Genomic DNA, 16,716 nt, shown 5'->3' with positions numbered 1-16,716 from the left:
CCCTGGGAATAAGGAGCCCACCATGCCTAGGTCACTTCCTGCAGCCCACGCCTATCACATCTCCTGCAGACAAGGGCCAGATGCCAAGGCTGGCAGAACCAAGCCTGCTGCTCCTCCAGCACCTGCCAGAGAGATCTCCTGGCCTGAAATGAACCTGCCTCCACCGTATCTTAAAAAAATACCAGTCCAGGGTGTGTTAGCGGGTGAAGCTTTCTGTGTACAGTGCTGGGGCTCTGGCGAGCGAAGGTAGCGCTGGAGATGCAGTTTATGACCTGAGGCCCTGAGAAAGCTCAGTGTGGCTCTTTCTGAGGGAAGAAATCAGGCACCAGTTGGCCATCTGCTACCCACTTCACACATGACCACCTGTTCACAGCTCAGGGAAGTAGTGTATCACCCAGCATGAGCCTGGAGAACTGAGTGATTTGTGGAGGATCAACAGAGAGTCTAAACCCATGGCCCAGAGGCCACATGGCCTCCTGGATAGTTACAAATGTGGCCCAATACACATTTTAAACTTACTTAAAACAACATATGTTTTAAGTTCTTTAAGCATTTAAAGAACTCGATTGCATGATTCTCTAGTGTGAACTTGGTAGAACACAATGTCATGCTGTGCTGTCAAAGGCTCAAAACAGTGCTAAATGGTGATCATATCAGCTCCCATAATCCCAAATCACATGGGACACACAAAGAATCTTGGCTCTGTTTTCCAGGTGAGAGCCTGGAGACCTGGGCTAGCCACTTGAGACCCACACAAGTGGAAGAAAACAGAACTGGCATTCATAACAGGTCTTTTTCTTCCACCGTATTGTGGGCCAAGAAGATCAGACCCCATTTCAACCCCAAGAGCTTCTGCAGGTGTCACATCAGGTCCCAGACCCCCCACCCCAACAGCCCCCTTAAAGCTCAAGACTCACAGATATACAGAGGGGAGTTGGTGGGCTCCGCAAAGTCATCCACATAGGAGATCCCAAATGGCTGAATGGGCACTGTCCCAATGCCGGCCAACAGCTGAGCCATCACCATCAGGCCCCACATGCTGCTGGTCTCCTTTTGCGTGTCTGGCACGGTGCTATGGCACTTGCTGGGGGGCAGGTCCGGCAAATGCTTCTGACAAAGGTCAGCCTGAAGGCGGCTGCTGTTTCCTGCAATGAGCATGCCCACAGGTCACCACCACTCTGGCCTCTTGCTTTCACCATCTGTCCTCCAATCTTGCCCTCGTTTTGTCCTTTCTCCATATCCCAGTGGAAGGGAAGGAGGGCCAGGGAATAGGAAAACAGGACAAGGTCCTTGAGGAATAGTCTTCTGCTTGACTGGCAGAAGGAACTACAGAGACTGAGGTGGGAGTAAGGGGGACTGTGGCCCCTGCATCAGGAGAAACTCTGCCCAAGATGGGACAGGAGCAGTCCTTCTTCCTCCTCTACTGCTGCTGGTAGAGGGCGGAGCACGCGGATCAGTACTGCAGCCTTGGAGCACAGCACTGCCCAGCTGGAAGAAGGAATCCACAGTCAAAACCCAGAGTTCTTGCCACCGCCAGCCTTGGCTCTGGTCTTCCCTGGGCCATGACCCCCTAATCCTTCACTTCTGAATGATCCCAGCACCTCAGCACATCGAAGGACTTGCTGCTAAAGATATTCAGTGACCTGACCACACCTGGGCAGCTCCCCAGAATCAGAGATTCTTAATGCTTTTTGGCCTTTTGGCGAGGATCAAGTGAAAAATCACAGACTCGGAAAACAAGGGGATTTGGAGGCCCTCGCATGTTACAGATTGGGGAGCTAGGCTGCACCTGGAAGCCCTTCTTGAAAGGCTCCACTCATCCCAGCATGGACTTTGGATGCCACGGTTCCTGTGGCTTGGACCTCGTCAGGCTTGGCGGCTGCTTCCATGCCTCTGCTTTCAATTTGGTCCACATTAAACAGTCAGTGTTGTCGGCTTTCCAAGGCCTTGAGGGGCTTGAGGGATCTTTTCCAGATTCCTTTTATTTCTGCCTCGTTCTGGCCAATGGAAATCACTGATGTCACCATTCTCGCTCTGTGGGGTTTTCACTAACACTAATGGAATCAGTTTAACTCCTACTTATGATGTTTCCAGAGCCACGGCCCTGAGGCGGGGGGCCCCAGAGTCTCCTGGAGAGGAAAAGTGAGGGTCATGGAGTAGATGATAGGTCTGGGGCATCCATCTCTGTTGCCCTTTCCCCCTCCCACCCAGGCCTCATCTGGCCTAACACCATCATTGCCTGTCCTCAGCGTTAGGGTCTAGACAAGACTCATTTACAAACTTCCAGCAAAGGGGCCTCATCACTCTTTGGTCACTGAGGTCTGACTTAGAAAAAAACAGAGGGGACCAAGGTCAAGTATTATGTGAAACTGTTTATGACAGTGCTCATCTGTCTTGAGTAATCTCAGAACTCAAGGAGCTGAGACAGAAGGATTACCAGTTAGAGGGCAGCCTGGTCTTCATAGCCTGTGACCCTTTCAACAAACCAAAATATTATTATAACTACTAATTAATGCTCATGGGTGGTGCAGCATGTTGATGACTTTGACCCAGACCCAGATAAGGGGCCCATTATCTGTGACTATTATCTGTTCAAGAAATAGTTTAAAGGTCATCTGAAAGTAAATGACAATTCCAGGAAAGAGGTATAAAGACTTGTCCCCTTGCCCAGCTCAGCCACTGGAGACCCATGCCTAGATCTGAGAAACCATCCTCTGAATGGCAATGTGGGCGATACCTGCCTACTGAAAAATACTTGCACCAAGGTTCACTGCTTTAGTCTCTCAGTCATCTTGATGTGGGATTCCCCTCTGTATGCTGTGACTACCATTGGTGAATAAAGAAACTGCCTTGGCCTGTTGATAGGACAGAACTTAGGTAGGGGGGAACTAAACTGAATGCTGGGAGAAGGAAGGCAGAGAGAGAGAGAGAGAGAGAGAGAGAGAGAGAGAGAGAGAGAGAGAGAAGTCATGTAGCCCTGCTAAAGACAGACACCAGAACTTTATCTGGTAAGCCACAGCCTCATGGTGATACACAGATTACTAGAAATGGGTTAAATTAAGATGTAAGTGTTAGCCAATAAGAAGCTAGAGCTAATGGGCCAAGCAGTGATTTAAATAATATAGTTTCTGTGTGATTATTTCTGGGATGAGCAGCCGGGAGCCAACAAGTGGCCTTTCTTCAAACAAATTGGCATGCCAACATGGGTAACTACATCTACATAAAAACCTGAGGAAGCTTAAAAAGGAATCCTAGACACAAAAGAAAAGAGGTAAGCATGGTTTGGTAGTGGCATTTTCTTGGGTGGGCTCTGTTTGTTAGAAGCAAGCAGAAGCATGGTTCCTTTAAGAGAGGTTTTCCTGATTCAGTGATAGCAGAAAAAAATGCTGAGCTGTTTTGAAATTCTGGCTTCAGAAAGCTGCCAGTGAGAACTCTGGCTCTTTCAGGAGGCTGAGCATTTAAATAGGGTTTGTAAACAAACTGCTTACTGGCTCAATATATTCCTGCTGCATACTTGCAACTGGGGTGGTATGGGGCTCAGAGGTAGTGAACAGTTCCTCCATTCTGGACTGGGGCAAGCAGTCAGTACCATATATACTCTAGTAATGCCATATCTTAAGTTTTTAAAAAGCGCTTCACATTTTAAGAAGTGCCCCTGAACAGTAAAGAATTACAGATACACAATAGGACACATTCAGACATAAAAGACCTCTAAATGGGTCACAATGTTGGATAAATGTATCTAGGCTTGGGAGAGAGAAGAAAAAAAATATAGACAGTTATAAAAAGAAGTAAACGGTTAAAAAAAGGTAAAGTCTTTAAAGAGACAGAGTACAGACAGTCATAGATTAAAAGGAGTAAATAAAGAATAAGACACATAATGATGGAATATACACAGAGAGTCTGTATTATGCATACTATTGTGTTTTCTTTGAATTTTTTGACTACAGAGAGACATTTGATTCTGGGGACTGCTAAGCTAAACCAGCATATACATTTTAAAGGTATCTTGAATTCAAAATTTGGGTCTAAGACTATGTTGCTTTGAAAAAGAGGTTTTTCTTTTGATTCCACAAAAGACGAGAGACTGTGGAATCCTTCCAGACTAATATGGTTTGATGAACCAAGACACCTTGAAAGGTCACTGTAAATACCCTCCAAAATACTTCACCCAACAAAAATCAGGAAGAAGTTTGAAGAGAACTACGTCCATATTCCCAAATATTGTTTATAAATGTTTCTTTACATTTAAAGGGGGAAATGCTATAGAGATTTACATTGGTATCAATCTTGGTTTATTGATACAAATTTAAGGTCAATTTTGTTATAGTATATTCTGCTCTTGATTAAGGTATTATGTTTGTGCATTTAAAAATGTAATGTATAATTAAGAAATATAGGTTAATAGATAATCATCTATAATAGTCAAGCTTGTAGGTATACTCTAGATATACAGAGATGTATTTCAGATGGGTAGGCATTCTTTAAACTTCTTATAGACTACAGAATATAGCATTTAAAATGTTTAAGAACTTAGGAATTTTCATGACAGTGAGACACATCTGCTCCTGGCAGCACTATGCTACTTCAAGAGGAAGATGGGCATTGAAGAGGCTCCTTACAAAGTTGGTTAGCCATTTGGACAAGAAACTGCTCTTGCCTGTACTACTTGATGGTATGTTGAGTGAACTGGACATGTAGGACCCACAGAGAAATGACTGCTGAACTTGCCGAAAGGTGAGACTGTCCTTCAAGGTTCCTGCTTCATAAAATAATCTGTTAGACATTCTGCAGGACATAGAAGAAAGTGACAGACAAGCTGCAAATATAGGTAGAATTGTCTTTGAAATTTCCTGCTTCATGGAAAAGTCTGCTGGATATTATGGGCCTGTAGGCTGAAGATGGATGCCCCAATGGTACAGAAGAACTTTGGGAGACGGTCCAGGCAGCAAGATGTCTCTGTCAGTTCTAGAGTTTTGGAAGTTGCTTACAATGCTCTTCCTGTTTACTAAGGTAATATTATATCCTTCTGGAGTCTTTGATGGAGTTGAAGAGTAGATAGTAATAATATAGTTTTCCTTAGTTATGATAAAAGATAAAGTAAATATAAATATTGTAACTGTAATTCTTGCTTGGTACCTGTTTTGTTATATGTAATTTTACTATGTTAAAGTTAAAACCTTCCTTTTTATTTAAACAGAAAAGGGGCAGTGATGTGAGATTCCCCTCTGTATGCTGTGAATACCATTGGTGAATAAAGAAACTACCTTGGCCTATTGATAGGACAGAACTTAGGTAGGCGAGGAAAACTAAACTGAATGCTTGGGGAAGGAAGGCTTAGAGAGAGAAAAAAGCCATATAGCGTCTCTAGAGACAGATGCTGGAACTTTATCTGGTAAGCCACAGCCTCATTATGATGCATAGATTACTAGAAATGGGTTAAATTAAGATGAAAGAATTAGCCAATAAGAAGCTAGAGCTAATGGGCCAAGCAGTGATTTAAATAATATAGTTTCTGTGTGATTATTTCTGGGCTGAGCAGCCGGGAACCAACAAGCAGCTTTCCTTCAACATCATCTGGCTAGTGACAGCTGACACAGGCATGACTGATGTTGGGACCATTTGAAGTCCCAGCCTCCAGCTACTCTTCCCTGCTAGAGATCTTTGCTTTCCTTCTGATTTGAGTTACCGAAAGCTGTGTCAAAGTTGTTTACCAGTTCTGCTTCACAAACATGTGTTGCCTTGCCTTGAGGATCAGAGGATAAGGTTTTCATCTGTTGGCCCACCTTACTGTTGGGTATATAAGACTCCGTGGCGCTACTGAATAAAGGGCTTCTTACCAGTGACTAGAGGTCCGTGTCTCTGTCTGTGTGTCTTTGTGTGTTTCAATCTCCAGCCCCTTGCCCAAAGCTCACCAACTATATGGTAGCGCGTAGAGTGCAGAGAGGCATTGTGTGCTGCAGCCCTTACATATTCTTCAACTCACTACTGGCCCCAGGTTGCTAAAAAGTCAACCACAGTATTGCCTCACCAAATCAGAATCAGAATATCACTTAATGCCCCGCAGGATGACTGGCATCAAAAAAACCGGAAAACAACAGGGGCTGGTGACGATGCAAGGCCAGTGAGACCCTTGCACACTGCTGGTGGAGTGTGTGAAATGGTGCAGCCCTCTGCCAAACAGGTTCAGGCCTAGAATTACCAAACAATCCAGCAATTCCACAATAATCAAAAGAAGTAGAAGCAGGTGCTGGAAGTGATCTTTATGCTCCCATATTTATGGCACCTTGGTTGGTGAAAACCAAGAAGTAGAACCAATCCAGCAAATAAGTCAAATATATTCCATAGTACAGAATGTTATTCAGTCTGCAAAGGAAGCAAATTCTGATGTATGCCCATAGTGGTGAGCCTGGCGGGCACTGCACGCTAAGTGAGAGAAGCCAGACAGGAAGAAGCAAGTCCTTTCTGACTCCATTGATAGGAGGCTTCTAGAGTGGTCAAATTCAGAAAACCAGAGAGTGGACTGAGGTTGCCCAGGGGCAGGGGAGAAGGGAGTGGAGGCTGTACAGCGGGTTCAGATAAGAATGCTCTGAAGATAAGAATGCTCTGACGACCACACTTGGCACCTCCGGCGTCATCTTACAGTGCCCGAATGGCAAGTTTCACATTGCATATTTCACCACAATTGAAAAACAAACAAACAAACAAACAAACCTGCTAGGCATGCACCAGGAGAGAGGGCAAAGGGTAAGTGGGGAAAACAGGAAACCATTTGGCAGTGGGGGCAGGGCTGGAAAAGGTCCCCAGAAAAAGAGGCCTCTGAACAGTGGGAAGCTAAAATGCAGCTCAGCACTCAGAAGTGGGTGACACAGGACACGCAAGAGGTTTGGTGAGGTTGGTATGCAATGCAGCTACTGTGGGGCGGACTAGCAGGCCTGGGGAAAGTGCCTGGATTGCATCAGGAGCGAACCCCCAGACAGGTAAAGACCCTGACAGTGCAATGCACTAAAGTTGCTGGGGGACTAAGGCCTGTGTTCCAGAAGCTCCTATGGGAGGGTAGGGAGTCCCTCAGCCAGACTGCCAAGGGTTCAAACAGAGGAGGCTGCCGCTGTGTGAAATGAGGCTCCATAGCTGTAGAAGTGAAATCTTGCACAAGGTTGGACTACAGTAAGAGAATGAAAGGAACAGGAGGTGGGGATGTTGGGCCTGGGGTGGGGGGGCGACTCGAGGAACTCCCAGGGGAAACAGAGGGCTAGAAAAAAACAGTTTCCTCTAAGCATTACATCCTGATTTTGTCCATCCTCATTATTTGACTAGACTCACATTTATGAGAACATTGTTGTGCCTTGGCTGGCAAAAGCATTTTTTTTTCCTGTGAGACATTTAATGGCCATCAAAGATTGTAAAAAAACGTTGACTGTCTTATTAAGTCTTCATGTGGCACATTGTGTGGTATGCCAAAGCCACAAAAATCCCCATGAAGTTTCACATAATGAAGTGGCCGCAGCCAAAGTCTCTAGGGATTGCTTCACTATTACTAAGTTAAAAAAATGTCAGTGTGCGGGTCAGAAATGCCTCTTATTCAAAGCATGTATGAAAAAAAAAACTAATCAGTTGGCCCCAACTCCATCCAAGTCTCCAAATTCTCCGTGGTTTTATTCTGTTTCCCACATTGATTCAAGAGGTCTGTGGAGAACACGCTTTTCCTGATGCCAGTCCTAAACGGGACCCAAGTCTATTTCAGAGCCAGCTCTGAAAAGAGACAGTGGTTAGAGCTGAGGAGAAGGCTCTCTTCATAAACTGCTTGACTTCACAAGCATGACGGCCTGAATTTGATCCCCAGAATCCATATGAAAAGCCCAACATGGTAGCACATGCCTGTAATGCCCGTGTTGGAGAGGTGGGAATTATTGGCCGCCGTGCCTAGTCTGATTGGCAAGCCCAGGTCCCAGTGAGAGAATATGTCTCAGGTGGATCCTTATACAGAATATTAGGAACAAATCAGAAATCCCCTTGTAGTGGGTGGCCCTGGCTATCACGCCCTGCATGAGAATAGAGTCTTCTTAGAATTTTTGGCCATTAAACTCTTCCCTTCAAAACTAATCAGCGGGAGGGGTGGGGAAGGACATCATGGAAGGTGACTGCAGAGGCAGGGAGAAGGGAAGAACAGGTCTTGGAGGGGACCTTGGGAAGGGTCTCAACAGAGAGAGGAAGTATGTCACAGGTTGGCTTCCTGGGCTGCAGTCTCCCACTTCCTCCCCGTGGCAGAGTTGTCAGCCTTTTCCAGAGTCTTGAACCCGTGTTAAGGATCAACAAGTTCTCATCATTTCTTAAGTCATATTCCTGGGGACGTTCAGAGTCTTCCCCGGCTGTTCACTGTGACTTAGGAGATGGCTCAGTCAGTAAAATGATGGCCATGCAACCTGAGTTCAGATTTTCGGCACGCAGAGAAAAAGTCAGGTGTAGCAGCAGGTGCCTGTAGTCCTAGCACTAAGGACAGAGATAGGAAGATCCCTGGAACTCACTGGCCAACAGCCTAGACCAATAGATGAGCTTCAGGTTCAGTGAAAGATGTGTCAATGAGTTGATGCCTCAAATTGTTGAAACAATTAACTGAGTTGTTCTTTGTATCATAACATTCTGTTGTTTAGGCAGTAAAGCCACATATTCAAGTATCCTGAAGGCATCCATTCCCTTGTCAAACCTCCTGTTACAAAAGAAGCAGAAGTGTGCTTGCATATCCTGACCATCTGTCAGGATGGAATGGATCTACCATCTTGAGCTATCTCAATGTCAAAAGAACCAAGTAACCACAACTTGAGTCAGGATGTGTAGCCCTGGTTGTTGTCAACAATTTTTAGTCACCTCCAAACTCTCTTACCATCAGACAAGGTGGAAATAGGCTCACATTTTCTTCTGCCTCCACAGGCACATCTTGCCTGGCAGGTCGGTATTGTAGCATATACCATCCAGGTTTTGTAAAGATCACTGATATTTTTTTTTTCAGTCATCCACATAGATACTTCCATTAATATGAAAGCTAACCTGTGTAGTTGTAGAATATACATATGGAACACTATGTGTATTGCCTTCAGCAATAGATTCTTATGATTTAGTTATGGTAGGCAACTAAGAATTGTAATTGGTTATATTGTTTTGGGGGACTTTGAGGTCTCCTTGACTGATGGTTTATAGGAAAGAATTTCAAGCCTGGCATTGAGATTTTCATTAATAACCCATGTTTTCTGGGAGAAGCAATATCCCCCAAACTGGCTTTCTTAAAAATTTATACTTTTTAATAAGCTTGCAAAATATTGACCTCCCATAAGGGTTTTCCATACATCAATAGTTTTTGGGAAGCCATACTTTGAACCCTCATCTCCAAGATCCCCATTCCCATTTCAGTTAAATGTCACGTGTGTTGTACTGTCCTTTCCAAATATATTTTTTAGTTGAATTGCAAAAAAAAAAGATGTTGTGTCAAAAGAAATACAGTTGATAGTGATTGAGAAGACATACAGCATTGACCTTTGGCCTCCATACAAATGTATGTATGTTCACACATGAACACACATACAAATACACCCATACACATATGCCACACACAATTTTTTAAAAATCGTATAGATTTATTTTATGTGTATGAGTATTCTGCCTGCATGTATATGTATGAATATTCACCATTTGTGTGCCTGGTACCCCTGGGTATCAGAAGAAGGTATTGACTCCCCTGAAACTGGAGTTATGAATGGTTACGAGTCACCTTTGTGGGTGCTGTGAGCTAAACCTGGATCTTCCGTATCATTGAGCTATCTCTTCAGTCCCACATTGGGGTCTCACAGTGTATTTCTGGCTGTCCTGGAACTCACTATGCAAACCAGGCTGGCCTCAGACTCACAGAGATCCGCCCACCTCTGCCTCCCCCTCCCCAGTGCAGGGATTTAAGGTGTGTGTCACTATATCTGCTCCTTCACATAATTTCAAAAATAATAAGAGTTCCATGATAAGGCCGGAGAAATAGCACCCCTTTGCAGCCACTACAGAACTTTTCTGGACTCCATCTGTCTACCCAAGGCTGTCTGCCTCCCTACTGCAGGGGACCTGTGTGTGTGTGGGGGGGGTGCCTTCATTAATGGGATGTTAGCCTCTGTCCTGTCTTCCCCAAAGTAAACTCCAGCGAAGCACAAGTTCATCAGAGCATCTTCTTGAACCCCATCAGGACACCAGAGACCTGCTCCCATCAATCTTCACAGGACCGTGCAGTGCTAACTAGAAACAGGCCAGCCTCACCCCTGAGGTCACCCCGGCCCCACCCTGGCAGCACAGCACGTGAGTCAACATTCTGATTCATCCTGAACTTTTTATCTGCAAAATTCCAGTTCTGATTTCTGGATTCCTCAGCAGTTTTGCAATATAGGAGATTTTGTATCAGGAAGTCAACTTTCCTAGGATGTGACCCATAGACCCAGGAAGGGATGGAGCAGGGGTGGAGTAGGGGTGGAGCAGGAATGGAGCATGGTGGAGTAGGGGTGGAGCAGGGATGGAACAGGGGTGAAGCAGGGATTGAACAGGAGTGAAGAAGGGGTGGAACTGAGATGGGGCAGGGGTGGAACAGAGGTGAAGCAGGGATTGAACAGGGGTGGAACAGGGGTGAAAAAGGGGTGGAACTGAGATAGGGCAGGGGTGGAGCAGAGGTGAAGCGGGGATGGAGCAGGGGTGAAGCAGGGGTAGAGCAGGGAACAAACAAGAGTGGAACAAGAATGGAGCAGGGGTGCAGCAGGCATGGAGCAGGGATGAATGTTCCCAACATAAAGTAATAAGAAGTGGCTGAGATGATAGAGATACGTCAATCATTCTGATCTGAGCAGTACACATGCATATGTATGTTGAAATGTCACATACTATGTAAGTATATGTAATTACTGTGTTTACAAATAAAACATATTTTAATATACCATTTCATTGATTTTTTTGAAAACTTCACACAGTGTATTTTTATTGTATTCATCCTCATTTTATCCCCCAACTCTTCCCGGTTGCCTTTCCACTCCTTCACAACTTTGTGTTCTCTTTATTCATGAAACTTTATTTTATAAAATATTATTCCATAAAAATAATTTGTACATCATAATCTGGGACATAAAGGTCCTCCAATAATACTACTTTTCACTCAAAATGATGAGTCATCTTGAGAAACTCAAATGAATAAGGGAGACACTAATAAGCAATGTTACTCAGGCTTTTTAAAACTTAGGGACAGGGTCCGGTAACGAGAGACAAGACCAGTGATGGTTTCTGGCAACAGCAGATTACAACAAAGAAGTCACAGGGCAAGTGTATGTGCTTGGAAGGAGTGTGTGTGCGCGTGTGTGCGCGTGCGTGCGTGTGTATGTGCGTGAGTGCGTGCGTGCGTGCGTGTGTGTGTGTGTGTGTGTGTGTGTGTGTGTGTGTTTGCTAAGACTAGAACTCTCTCCCCTCCCTTGTTCTAGAAGAGGCCTGGGAAATGTTACTTGTACTGGGCATGGGGCTTGCTGTGTACAGGACTTAGCAAAATCAGGATCCTCACTCCTGGTCTAGGTCTCCCCTCTCCTACTTGCTCATTGCCCTTTACCAAGGCACAAGAACCTACGCTGTGAGCATCAGGCTAGTTTCTGTAGTGGCTAGGGGAGAAAAACATGACAGCTACAGTACTGGATTTAGTATTTAAGGAGCCGAGCACCTTACTAGTACCTTTTATTGGTTGTGAAGTAGAATTTATTGCTCACAGTTTTATTCCCTAGGCTGCCAGGGAGCTCTTTGAAGAAAACTCAGAGCGGTAAGCAGAGCCAACAAAAGTCATTCACACCTCCTTCCCGACACACATTTTCTTTGTTAGTGAGGCTCCTAAGCCAGCAGAAGCCTTGGCATGGCATGACTTGACTGGAGGCAGCCTGTTGACAAAGTCGGTCATTATATCTGCTAGGCAAGATGGGAACCCAAATCTGGAGCATCCTCAGGGGAACCAACTCACTGCATACCTGCGGTAGGAGGACTCTGTGCCTATCACTCTGTGATCTATCCTCGGGGACACAGCTGGCAAGTCTCAGGATGACAGGAATGCTACAGAGCCAGGAGAATGGCTGAGAAAATATTTTGAAGGCTGAAAATGAAAAAAATTAGATGCAAGGATAAAAGAAAGGGCTCCAACCAAGGAGAGTGAATCTCATGGAGAAAGAATACAGGGCGTGGCTTCAGCCACCGCAAATAGGGAGGCAAGATCTGGCATGAGAAAATGGTCTGCAAGGTTGAGTTCCTGGCTACTTTGTTCGGACACTCCCAACCTAAGCCTGTTTTAGGACGCACAGGGTGGAGACTTCCATTTCCCCCCCCCCCCCCCAGGGAGACCCTGGAGACCTGCAGTCTTAGTTTCTGAGGTTAAATGAAAATCCTGGAGCTGAAGAGACAGAGGCTCAGTCCAGCCGTGGGGTGGCTTTCCTGCAGCTGGGAACGAACAGACTTGGTCTGGATGATTCTCAGAGGCAGACTAGAACCCTTGGAAGGTAGTACTGCGAGATCTAAGGACAAGAGTCACTCAGGAGGGAAAAGCCTGTCCTCGTGTCCATGGCTGATTACCTCAAGACAGCTTGGGGAATTCATACCCTAAGAGTTCAGCTCTAAGGGCAAGCGTCTGCCTAGCCGAGAGACCCATGTAATGTCGGGCTTGGGAACTGCTAACCAGCGTAAGATTTGATCCCCATTGCCTGTTTGTGGCAATGAATATTAAAGGAAACACCTAGGCACTTTTGTCTCTACTGCCCAAGGAAACACTGGTGCCCCAGTAACATTGCTGCACAGAGATTCACAGAGGCTCGAGGACTGGCAGGCCTGAAATCTTTGCCCCCTGGCTCGTGAACAAAGATGTCTGCTGCTGGAGCTTCTTCCGCTCCTCCAGCCAATCGCCGCTGAGTTTCCAGCCCATTGGGGCGTGGTCTCTTTCTCTTTAAAAAAAGCAGCGGTTGTCCTCCTCTCCCTCTCTGGCTTCGGCTCCGCTTCCGGCTTCTAGACTCCTTCCCTGTTCGCATGGAGGGGCTGTTGCCTGGGACAGTAATCTGTAAGTTTTTTCCCCTTTGAATAAATAACCATTCTATTAATCATAATTCCAAACTGGTGTGGGATTGTTTGTGACTTACGCCTTCAGATGTCTGCCCATGACTTAACATGGTTTTCAAACACTCAAGACACTAAGGCTTTCTGCAATCAAAGCTTCTGGAGACACAAAAGGGGGTCCCTTACTCATCCTTCTCCTTGCTCCTACCCCAGGCTAGGAAGAAGACAGAAAGGTGATATCTAGAACATTCCAGAATATCCAGAAGCCTTAGCTGACTGCTAGGCCCTGGTGTGTGGGTTGGTTGTCTGTTGCGCTATTTTCCCCCTGTCAATGCCCGAATTCCCATCTTCTCTTGATTATAGACATCACAAGCTTGGAGCTCTTAAGAGTCCCCTGGCTGTGGGAGAAAGAAGATGCCCCATTGGCCTCCCACTCCCAGGGACATGCTGCCTGGGGCGTCCATGTCAAGCCTTTGGGCCACAGGAGGTATTTGGGCACAGTCAGCAGCCCCAGCTCACCAGTGCAGCAAGAGGAGCAGAAAGTGCCCCCCCTTCCTCCTTAGGTCCTTCAGGAGCCTGCTACCTTCTACAGTGATGGCTAATGCCTTCTTCAGACCACATTCCACAGTGGGACAGGGACCATTTCCTAAGAGGCTCAAAACCACTAGCAGAGTCAGAAGCCTTTCCTATCTGCCAGGGACTTTGCCGCTGCCCTGGGTAGGACTGAGATGGAATCTACCGACCATCCAGGAAGAGGGACCTGATGACAGCAGGAAGGAGCTTGTCTCCAAGACCCCTGCAGCAGGCCTGCCACCTGGCCTCACTGCTGAACAAGAAAAATGATCTCATGGGCCCCAAGGGCTGAAAGGTAAAGAGGAGCCACACTCAGCCCCCTGCAGGAGGCCTACGAGGATGAGTCATGTTTTCAATTCACCTGACTTTGCCCGCAAAACAGATGCTCGAAGAACCACACAGACAGCGGATCGACTAGGTCAACGGCTGGTGCCTCGGGAGGGGCAGTCTATCAAAGCTCTGCAGTGGAGATGCTTGCTCCATCCTCTGAGGTCTTGTTCTTTTCCAACCTTTCCTGACAACACGGCAGCCAGTGGCAGGCTGTCCGTGCTCCATGTTTATCCTTTCCTACACCGAGGCTTTAAGACAACCCACATCCCGGCCTCATTCGGTTTTGTTCCACTCGTCTTTTTCAGGACGGCCTTTCTTTTAGTTGAATTCATAGCACCCATGTTTTGTGATATTCCCCCCACTTGTGTTTGTTTGCTTTCTTCTTTCTTTCTCAGATTCAACAGGTCAAACCATTCCAACCAGCCAGGCTGGGCAGTTTTCACCCTAACTCCCCACCCACTCACCCCAGCACACACTTTGCTGCATCCTTTCTATACACCACCCCACCTGCTCACCCCCACATCCCCATCCGCACACTTTCTCTGACATATGTGTTTTCCACTTCGACACACTTCCTCCTTGCTCTGTACTTACACCTCCTCACAACCCCCCCAACTCCATGCCTTCACCCCTGCATCCACACACACTGCCGCCTCCAGGATCCATCTCCACATACACCAGGCTCCTCTCCTCTCCATGCCCAGCTGCCTCCCTACCTCATTTAACTCCCTGCATGTAGCAGGAGCTGCCTGGCACATAGGTATGTGCCGTCGGCACACTCAGGCTACCTGCACACGGTGTGCCCCTTCATTTCCCCCAAGGCTTCTGGGTGTTTACCACATAGACATTGAGCTCATGTTCCAGAGAGATTCACTCCGTGGCCTGGCCCTGAGTGGCTTACAGGTTTAGGGGATGGATTTGGCTCTGGAAATTGAGAGCAGCCTAAGTCACACTGGACCCCAAGGCTCCACTCCCCATGCTTTCCTGTTACCTCTGCCCCTCCTAGGGACACAATTGAGAGCACAGGATAGAGACCTGCAGCTTCAGACATAAAGGGCTAGGAAGAGCTTCTTCTCTTTCTTTTCTTATTTGCTCCAAAAATACAACTTCCCCTCCTCCTTTCCTGCTTAGCCTCTGGGAAGCTTCCTGCCCAGGCAACCGTTGTCTGCCAGGCTGACTTCCACATGGACTAGCCTGAATCTTTCACAGGTTTTCCAATTCCCTCAAAACACTGGTTTCCAAAGCCCCTTCTCTTCTGTCCTGGGAGAATTGGTCTCGTGCTGGCTGGTTTCCCATCTGCAAAAACTGTTCTGCACCTTCTAGACGTGGGCTTGGAGGGAGGCTTTGGCTGGGTAGCTAGTCTCCAAAGGCGCCAAGGCACATTTCCGGACCCCACTGACATTTAGAAAATCTAAACATCCATAAATGTCTGGATGGGCTTTTTAAAATAGGCAATTAGTTGTTAAAGGTCTTCGTGACTTCCCACAATGTTCAGCCCTGCTTCAACTTTCTTCCCCCTGAAAAATCACAGTGTTCTTCTGCATTTCCCATGATCGTTCCTGGAGCAGCTGTGTTCCAAGGGGGAAGAAATCGGCAAACACTCATGAAGAGAAGGATGGGGCTGATCCTGATCATAAGCGGATCCCAAGTCCGACAGCAAGGCAAGCGAATAGAAATTTCCCCAAAGCTACCGTGCACCACACTCTTTATATCTATAATATATATGTTATATATTTATATTATTCCACTTTAATTCTGAGAACACACTCAGAATTAAAGACGCAGTGAGAAAGTATTGTTGCTCCCACTTTACAGGTAAGGATCCTGAAGTTTAGGAAGGAAACATACCCCACCCCTAGGAGAGTTGGCAAGTGAGTGGCTGAGGCCCCATCTGAGTGTCAAAGCCCGTGCTCCATCTACCAATGTGAGGCTCTGGGAGGCTCTGGCAACTAGACAGGTCCACGCTCACACCCAGAGCGACCCTGTGCCCATGAGGGTGCGAGGGAAGACCTAGGGTGAGGACTAGTGTTTACCTGTAGGTTCTGCCAAGCTATCCAGTCCACAGCGAAGAACTTGTCAAAGGACGCCAACCTGCTGGGGCTTCTTAGGGGCTCCGTGTCCTATAGCTCTTTCCCCACTACCATATGAGCAAGAACCACCACTTCCCGATCTCTGCCTATGCCAGTCACTGGGTCAACTGCAAGGACACGTGCCTCCGCAACCACCATAGCTTCAGAGGAGAGGTGTTTCTCTTTTAGACCCTCCTGAGGTACTGAGACTCAAGAGAAGGAAATGGCCCAAGGCCATGCCATCAGAAAGTCTACAAGCCCAGTCTCAGCCCCAGGACTGCCTGGCTCCAGAAGGCAGTACAGACACACCATTTGGATATTGCATCTAATGAATATGTTTTCCCCCGTAGCTGAAGTTCCCATAGGAGCACATTTGAAACAGAGTCCCAATCAGCTTCTTCCAATGAAATGGGACTTGACGAATATTTATCCAAATGTATCAACATGGAGCACGTCCACACTGCATCGGCACCTAGTACACAGCCCCACTAAAGGCCACAGATGTGACTCCTGGACCAAGGTCTTCCTCATCTCATTGTCTGGCACCAGGAAGATGCCCCGAAGGGAGTACGTCCCTGAACACTTCCAGCTGTGGCCTGAATTCCAGTCAGAGCAAGTGCCACTCGCATGTTGTGATCAGAATTTGCCCAAACAGGAT

The 16,716-nt window shown here is 46.7% G+C and overlaps 1 protein-coding gene across 1 annotated transcript in view; it reads right to left on the bottom strand.

Annotated features, from left to right (window-relative positions):
- Positions 1 to 16,716, bottom strand: part of Slco2a1 (solute carrier organic anion transporter family member 2A1) — a 77,658-nt gene that overhangs the window by 18,995 nt on the left and 41,947 nt on the right. The window contains exon 4 of the mRNA XM_048417199.3: positions 918 to 1,145. Within this exon, the coding sequence (XP_048273156.1) occupies positions 918 to 1,145 (228 nt within the window). The remainder of the gene's footprint in view (positions 1 to 917; positions 1,146 to 16,716) is intronic.

The sequence above is a fragment of the Myodes glareolus genome, chromosome 4 (assembly GCF_982192425.1).
Source record: "Myodes glareolus chromosome 4, mMyoGla1.1, whole genome shotgun sequence".
NCBI classification, from domain to species: domain Eukaryota; kingdom Metazoa; phylum Chordata; class Mammalia; order Rodentia; family Cricetidae; genus Myodes; species Myodes glareolus.
The sequence above is the reverse complement of the archived record's forward strand: the minus strand, read 5'-3'. Positions and strand labels throughout refer to the sequence as shown.